Below are 8,647 nucleotides of genomic sequence, written 5' to 3'. Positions count from 1 at the left end.
CCTCTCTTTTTTGTTTTTCTCCTTTCTTTCTTCTTCCTCTTTCCTTTTTTCTGTTTCTTTCTTTTTTCTCCTTTCCCCCCTTCTTTCTCTTTCTTTTTCTCTCTTTCTTCCCTTTCCTTCCCTTTCTCTCTCTCTTTCTCTTCTCTTTTTCCCTTCTTTCTTTTCTCTCCCTTCTTTCCTTCCTTCCTTCCTTATTTTTTATTTTTTCTTTCTTTCACCCAGAGATTAAAGTGACATGCCAGTTGACCTAATACGCCAAGAAATAGCTCCGTTTTTAATCTTATAACACCCTAAGAACGATCGGCTCCGTCACTAAGCACCATAGCAGGAACACTTAATCCCCCAAAGAGGAAGCATTTTAAATAAGAGCCTTTAAGTCACGTGGGACGGAAGGCGGGATTCGAACCGGCGGCTTCTTCGGTGCACAGCTGCCACCTTGCGGCCCTTCCCGCTCTTTCCTTCCCATCTCGGCCCCTCCCCTTTCCCGTCCGCCACGCCGCCGCAGCTGATTGGCCGCCCCGCCGCGCGCCTCGAGCCTATCAGCGTCCCAGCGTCGCGTCGCCGGGGGGCGGGCCTGAGCACGTGCTCCGTGTTGGCAGCCGCGGATTGGCTGCCGCCGAGCGCCGCTACCGGAAACGGCTCCTGAGGCGAAGTTCGAGCTGTCGCCGCTTCACCTCTGACCAGCCGGAGGAAGCCTGGGAAGGAGCGGAGATGCGGCGACCGCGCGGCGGCGCTTCTTCTTCGGCCCGGCCCAGCCCGTTTCCTCCGTCGCCGCCGCCCCTGCTGCTGCTGCTGCCGCTACTGTTGCTGGCCTGCGGGCCGGGCCGGGCGAAGGAGGCCGAGGCGGGCGCTGTCACTTGCGGCTCGGTGCTGAAGCTGCTCAACACACGGCACAACGTGCGGCTGCACTCGCACGAGGTCAAATACGGATCCGGTGAGGAGAAGCGGAGGCTACGAACTCCCAGAATCCCCAGCCGGGGGCGGGGTGTTAGTAGTGTCTTGCATTTAGATAGGCAGCTCCTGAACGGGGAGGCTCTATTATGAAAGGGGGGGGCTATTGGGAAAGAGGGGCCTAAGTGCTTTAGGAGGATGGGGGTTAATGGGGCCTTGCATTCAGATAGGCAGCTCCTGAATGGGGAGGCTCTATTATGAAAGGGGGGGCTATTGGAAAAGAGGGGCCTAAGTGCTTTAGGGGGGTGGGGGTTAATGGGGCCTTGCATTCAGATAGGCAGCTCCTGAATGGGGAGGCTCTATTATGAAAGGGGGGGGCTATTGGAAAAGAGGGGCCTAAGTGCTTTAGGGGGGTGGGGGTTAATGGGGCTTTGCATTCAGATAGGCAGCTCCTGAAAGGAGAGGCTCTATTATGAAAGGGGGAGCTATTGGGAAAGAGGAGCCTAAGTGCTTTAGGGGGCTGGGGTGGGGGATTAATGGGACCTTGCATTCAGATAGGCAGCTCCTGAACGGGGAGGCTATATTATGAAGGGGGGGCTATTGAGAGAGAGGGGCCTAAGTGCTTTAGGTGGTGGGGGTTAATGGGGCCTTCTATTCAGATAGGCTGCTCCTGAATGGGGAGGCTCTATCACGGAGGGGAACTACCTGGCAAGGTGGGTTTAAGTATACACACACACACACACACACAGTGCCATAGGTGAAATTGCTTATACTTGCTTGAGATAAATAGCTTCTGAATGGAGAGGCTCTATTACAAATTGGGGCTTTCAGAAAAGTCCCCTGGTGGTGGCGGTGGGGGTTGCTGGTGCCTTGCATTCAGATAGGCAGCTCCTGAAAGGCGAGGCTCTGTCACGGATGTGGTCTACCTGCCCTAAGTCCCTGGGGGTAGGGATGATATTGTTTGGAACTTCAGATAGACAGCTCCTGGACCTGGAGGGTCCCTCACAGATGGTAGCCACAAGGAAAGATGGGTCTAAACCCTGCTTGGATGGGGAAGCTTTTGGCTTGTATTTCAGATAAGCAGCTCCTGAATAGGAGGGCTCTACTACAAATGGGTTGTACCTGCAGAGATGGGTTTAATCCAGCTACTCAAGGTAGGCTGGACCATTCCCTTGGCATCATCTCTTGGGCTTTTGCCAACCTGTCCATATAAGGTTTATCAAAGGAGGGCAGCCTTGTGTCTTCTCCGTGAATAAAATCAGGAAATAAAACCCAGAAACTGCCGTGGCTGAGTACTACATTTAACCCGGGGGGTGGGGGGAGGTGTAGTGTACAAAATGAGTTTTATATAGGGTTGGTGGTTGTTTGCTTTGCTCTTCAACCTCTGGAAAGCTAATGAACCTCATTATTATTATGCTTATTATTGTTATACCAAGCAGCTCTATTTGTTATTGCTTCCAGTTTGCTCCTACTGGCCCCAGATAGAATTTATGGATAAAGGGGGGGGGGGGAACAATGCCCTCTGCCTTCTGCTTGTTCTGTAGCTTCCGCTTGGTAGGTTGCTTCTGGCTATGAAATGTCAACATCATTTTTTAAGGAACCAGTTCGGTCAGACCAGTTTCCTTCGAATTGAGTCACCTTTTTGGAGCGATTGGCAGAATATCTAGTGGGAAAGTCCCTTGTCTGTCATTCAAACCTAGAACGGCTTCTGTATTGTTGATGTTCTACATGTACATTTGGAGACCTTACTGAAGTTTCACAGAGCTGCCAGTGTGAAAACTAAACAGTAAAAACCCTGTAAAGAGAGATTTCATTTAGTGTTCATATTTGCTCTTGATGGATCAGGAAAAAGGGGAATGAGTGCAGGGCAACGTCATTATTCTGTTTTCTGTCCATTCTTCTTGGGGGACAAATAATGTCAGTGCAACAGTTCACTGATGAGTGGGTCACTGTTTTTTTTATTAGGTAGTGGTCAGCAGTCGGTGACTGGAGTCGAAGGGTCAGATGATGCCAACAGCTATTGGCGGATCAGGGGCAGAAGTGACGGATCCTGCCAACGAGGAATACCGGTAAAATGCGGGCAGGCAGTCCGCCTTACTCATGTCAACACAGGGAAGAATCTGCACACCCATCACTTCTCATCTCCGCTCTCCAGCAACCAGGTAAAACTTGGAGTATTCCCACCTATTTCACTCCCGATGTATTTCAGCTGCAGGGATACCTTTAAATCTAATTGTTTCTACTGTTGAGTTGCAGTTTTAGGAAGGATGCTTCTTCTTCTTCTCCTCCTCCTTCTCCTTCTTCTGCCATATCCGTTATCAGATGTTGCTGATCATGTTGGCAATCCTATTTTTCTGAACAGCCGCATGAAAAAGTGCTGCTGAGTTTTGTCCAAACTAGTCCCTTTAGGTTTTGAAGCCGTGATGTCCTTCTGCCTGGACCTCATTTGCCTTCAATCTTTCCCTGGAGGATTAAGTGAAGGATGCCGTATTTTTCTGGGTGTCGCATCACAAGTCCAAAATATTCTAACTTGGATGCTTATCTAATTGAAATGTTCAATTGTGCTTTTTTAATTTGTTGTCTACCATTTGACACTACACGTACACAGCAGTGGCTTCCAAGCTTTTGGGCACTTGGGGCCGATTGCATGGAGAGAGGTTTTTCCTTGAACCGGAGGGGGCGTAGTTTCGCGTGCTGCCTGCATCCCACGGATGGGGCTTCACTTGTTTGCACAACCCAGTTTGTGGCATGCCATGCACTGGGGACCCCTGATATACAGCATAACTCTATACAAATTTAAGAAGTCTTGCTGTGCCTAATTTTTTTACATTTGATGAGATGGTGCCCTTGATTTTGTAAAATTTTTAAATGAATTTCTAACACGCACGTGACAGTTCCAACGTTCAAAATCCTTAAAGCTTGTTCGAGGTATTCTGTTTGTTTCTTACTGTGAAAAAATACATTTCCAATATGATTCGTACTCAGATATATTTTACACAAATGGCAAGATGTCTCTAAATCCATTTAAAGGACTACTTTGTAGAATAGAATAGAATAGAATGCCATTTTTTTCTACAGTACAATTTGTGACCCTTTTTTTGGTCAGGCCAATACCCGCAAACTTCAAGCTACTTTATTATATTCTGCCTATAATATAGAAATCTCCCCAGTCTGGCGACATTCTCTAAGGACCATTTAGATAAGGCTGGGGGAGGGGTCAGTCTTTTCCACCTGCTTGAGTTCTCCCTGCTGAGCACTTCCCAGCATTTTCCACTACTATTTATATTAGTAACTGCTCTGGAAATATATATATATAGAACAAGAGAATGTGTCAGTGATAACTCCGTACCTCTGTCATTAACATTCTACTTGACATTGGTGTGAGTGGTTTGTTAATAGTGTCATACAGTGTCTACATTGCGGTTTAGACACATGTCAAAGTGATTCATATCTATTTGTAACTGGTATAACAATCTAATTATTTCTACTAGCAGGTTAAACTTACAGTGCTGAGGGAAAGTACATTATCTAAGGCAACATATATTTTTTTTGCTCCCAGTTTCTGTTTGTTTTTGTAGACATTCGCTGCAAACCTTTGATGCTTTAAAAAGGGATAAAGTTGCTCTAGAAAATATTGACTTAAGTCATTGTGCACTAAAGCAGGGCAAGTGTATGTACTCATGATTTAAAGCCATTTGCAGTTCATGCTTCAGCAAGTCACAGTATACATATAATTTGAATCAGATCATTATTTCAAAGCCGATTAAAAGTCCTGGTCCCAATTTATCATTTCTTACCTGGGTTGCCACCTTTCAGTTTTACAGGCTAAACCACAGTTCACAACAGCTGTATTCGCGCTGCAGGCTAAACCAACACAATTGAGCTCTGGGTTTCCTAACTTTAGATCTGTGGGCCTCAATTCCCAGAATTCCCCAGACATCTTGCTGGCTGGGGAATTCTGGGAGTTGAAGTCCACAGATCTTAAAGCTGGCAAGATTAATGTGAGGGCCTTCCATCCAGGATCTTAAGCCATCAAGTGGCAGCTTTGTCTTGTCGTTTGCAGACTGTGGCTTTACGGTTCAGCGTATAATGTAAACCCAGCTTACATCACGCCACAAAGATGCATCCTCACAACCATCTTTTTCTCTCATCCTGTTTCTGCCTTTTGACAGGAAGTAAGTGCCTTTGGAGATGACGGTGAAGGAGACGACTTAGATGTATGGATGGTTCAGTGTAGCGGAACCTTCTGGGAACGAGACGACGCAGTGCGCTTCAAGCACGTGGGAACCGATGTGTTCCTTTCAGTGACGGGGGAACAATACGGGCACCCCATCCGGGGTCAGCGGGAAGTTCACGGCATGCATTCCGCTAATCACCACAACTACTGGAAAGCCATGGAGGGGGTTTTCATCAAGCCCAACTTGGACTCCACGAAGCATGACGAACTCTGAATATGTCCTGATGAGCGTTTCCTCCCCCCCCCCCCGCAAATCCCCCTCCCTCCAAGCTCAGCATCTTAAAGGGGCATGGGAGACACCATTGGGAGGGGAGCGTCTCGTGCTTCATTCTGAATGATCTAAATCTGACTGGTTCCTCTTCCTTTTCCCTAGCCATTTCCTCTTCCTGTCTCGTTCGTTTGCCCTCCCTCTCTCCCTTTTTTTCTCCCTGAAGGAAGGACAAGTGATTTGCTGTCTATATTCTTAATTCCGAGGTGCAATAAAACCTAACTTTTGTAATTCTTTCTCATTAAATAGTCTCTAAACATGTACCCCATCGACACAGTCATGGATGCTGCATTCCTGATTGTCCGTAAAAAGGTTATTAGGTCAGCCAATTACTCTGCCCTTTTTGAAAAGCCCATGGCAGGGGAAAACCAGGAGAAGATGGATAGAAAAATATATATTAAAAAATGTGAATTATTTATATCACCTCCAACTTTCTGCTGCTCTGATCCATCTGATACTTCACACAACCTTTAGTTGTATTCATTTGTTTTGTCTTAAATTTCCGTGGGAAATTGGCAACCTGCTGGTGTGTTTTTCCTGCAGATAAGAAACAGTTGCTTGAAGAAAAGGAATAAAGCTTTCCACAAAGTGCTTTAAAGAAACTTAGAACAACCCATGGAAGGACAAGTGAAATGGCTGTAAAATGTTAGGACACCGGGTTGCCACACCCTCTTTTGTGTTCCTCCATTCCATTCTGGTGTGCGTATAAAGATTCAGCCTGGTGCAGTGGGAACTAGCAATACAAGGCTACAGTTGTTGTTAGTTGTGGAAAATATGGAACTTTCTTTGAGTGGAGACTCAAATAGGAAAATAAAGTCAGATTCCAAAGGTACCTTCCACCAATGGATCTGATGTGTTAGTTGTTTGTTGTTGTTAATTGCGAATTCGTGTCCGACCCATTGCGACCCCATGGACAATGTTCCTCCAGGCCTTCCTGTCCTCTACCATCTCCCGGAGTCCATTGAAGCTCACGCCGACTGCTTTGGTGACTCCATCCAGCCCCCTCATTCTCTGCCGTCCCCTTCTTCTTTTGCCCTCCATCGTTCCCAGCATGAGGCTCTTCTCCAGGGAGTCCTTCCTTCTCCTTAGGTGGCCAAAGTCTTTGAGTTTCCTCTTCAGGATCTGGCCTTCTGAAGAGCAGTCAGGGTGGATCTCCTCTAGGGCTGACCGGTTGGATGGCCTTGCAGTCCAAGGGACTCAATGCAGGAGTCTTCTCCAGCACCAGAGTTCAAAGGCCTCCATTCTTTGGCCCTCAGCCTTTCTTGGGGTCCAACTTTTACATCTATGTATTGCAACTGGGAAAACCAAAGCCTTGACTATGATTTGTTTTAAATCCCTCTACTGCAGCTCCCTGTTGCCGGTCGGCTCCACAATTGATAGGCCTTCGGTTAGGACAGGGAGAAGGAAAAGGATGCCGCACTAGGAGAACACTCTATGGTGGGGGAACTGGACTTCCGGTCGGCAGAGGAAAAAGGACGCCACACTTAGAGGAGACTCTGGTGGGGGAACCGGACTTCTAGTCGGCTCCAGAATTGAACTGGGGGCTTCCGGTTAGGACCTTAAAGTGAAAGCGCCTTAGATTATTCCCAAGTATAAGTATTCACTGGCCTATGATTTCTCCATTCTGATCATGTCTCCCTTGGCAGAAATTACTCCAGCGGTAAAATCACCTCTTGAGGCTGTAGATGGGAGCACGCCCCTCGCCTGGAGCTTCTGAATGAAAGTCGCAGTGTCTTCCTGGTGTCTGACTCACCAAGTTCACATATTTGTGGGGAAATTTCCCCTGGCAAACAAGTAACATTTGCCAGAAAATCCTTCCAGGTTTTCTTACAAAACGCTTGGTTAATCCTTAGCATTTGTTCTCAGTGTGAACTTTTGAGGGCCAAAGCGGTAGATCACCGCTTAAGACCATTCGTTTAGTGGCCGAAGTTACCACGGCACTGGAAAAGTGACTTAGGACCGTTTTTCACACTTAACAACCATTGCAGCATCCTCGTGGCCGTGGGATCAAAACTCAGATCCTTGGCAGCTGGTTCTTATTTATCACCGTTGCACATTTTGCAACCATCTGATGAGCAGTCAGCAGGGAAGCTAGATTTGCTTAACAATCAGGGTTTCCTACCTGAGCAGGGGGTTGGGCTAGAAGACCTCCAAGGCCCCTTCCAACTCTTGTTATTCTGATCGCGTGATTCACTTATCAACCGCGGTGTGTTCTGAGCTAGGCTTCCCCAAAAAGCACAAAGCAGAGACCTGGCCCCGACAAAACCCCTTTATTTAAACAAATGTGAATTTCCCTCATTCCCGTTCAGCCAAGGCCTGGAAAACAGTCTTTCAAAGGTGAAGTTATGACTACAGAGCTTATCTATCTTGGAAAGCCGCCCTGTAAATATTTTCCAAATGTAGGGTTGTGCAAGGAAAGACTTGGCACAGAGTCTCTGAGATCCACGGACAGATCTTCACACTCCTAAAACAAATGAACGAATAAACAAACAACTGTGGCAAAATAGGTCGTAGAATGGGGCAAAACTCACTTAAACAGCTGCTGTGGTTAGCGTTGGAAATCCTAGGCTCCACTGTAGTCTTAAATCAAAGACTACGTAAATGCGTACGGACCTTTGGGCTGGATTATTTGGAAGAAAGCTCTGGAATTTGACGGTGCTTTTGAGAAAATACTTGGGAATCAGCCGCAAAAAGATTCTTAACTTATTTAGACCATGCCTGGTTCGATGCTCAAACTCAAGCGACCCAACAGTGCAGCCAAATGAATTTATTTTCATTTATTTAATAAATTGAATCCACCATCCACCTCATCGTCCAAAGTGACTCTGGGTAGCTTAACAATGGAATCAAAACACGAATGCTACTTAGAAATAGAAGAACAATTAAAATGACAGCGGATTAAATCTTTTTTTAAAAACCATCAAAAGCCACGCCCAACCACAGGCTCCAACGGAGCGCAAGTGGTGCTTTAATATACTTTAAAAAAAAAAAAAAACAACCAAAGATGAAAAATCTAGAAACCATCTATTTGCTCAGCTCCTAAACCTTCCTGCTGACTACCTGACTGCATGACTATTAATGCAAGAATTCAACCTTTTTTCAACCCATCAGGAGAGAGGAAGGGAGGGAAGAGGAAAAAATCAAATCGGACAATGGGGGGGGGGGGAAGATGCGTAGATGTTGCAGGTGCTGGTGATCCAATGTGACATTTTTTCAAAAGTTCACGCGGAGAGATTAACAGGCATCTGTTG

At 46.5% G+C, this 8,647-nt stretch overlaps 1 protein-coding gene across 1 annotated transcript; it reads left to right on the top strand.

Moving 5' to 3' along the window:
* Positions 1-614: 614 nt before the first annotated feature.
* On the top strand, positions 615-6,261 carry SDF2L1 (stromal cell derived factor 2 like 1). The gene is made up of 3 exons (XM_081966730.1): positions 615-934; positions 2,857-3,053; positions 5,064-6,261. The coding sequence occupies exons 1-3, from the start codon at positions 712-714 to the stop codon at positions 5,340-5,342; spliced, it is 699 nt and encodes a 232-aa protein (XP_081822856.1). The 5' UTR covers positions 615-711; the 3' UTR covers positions 5,343-6,261.
* The last annotated feature ends 2,386 nt before the right edge of the window (positions 6,262-8,647 follow it).

This window comes from Natrix helvetica (genome assembly GCF_964273705.1).
Source record: "Natrix helvetica genome assembly, chromosome: 14".
Taxonomy (NCBI): domain Eukaryota; kingdom Metazoa; phylum Chordata; class Lepidosauria; order Squamata; family Natricidae; genus Natrix; species Natrix helvetica.
Note: the sequence above shows the minus strand (reverse complement) of the source record. Positions and strands in the feature narration are given on the sequence as shown.

Bases quoted from the DNA above. Each gene is read 5' to 3' on its own strand.
- SDF2L1 (XM_081966730.1), top strand. From the start codon at position 712: ATGCGGCGACCGCGCGGCGGCGCTTCTTCTTCGGCCCGGCCCAGCCCG. The intron at 935-2,856 runs GTGAGGAGAAGC...TTTTTTTATTAG, and splicing joins CGAGGTCAAATACGGATCCG to GTAGTGGTCAGCAGTCGGTG. The intron at 3,054-5,063 runs GTAAAACTTGGA...GCCTTTTGACAG, and splicing joins CTCCGCTCTCCAGCAACCAG to GAAGTAAGTGCCTTTGGAGA.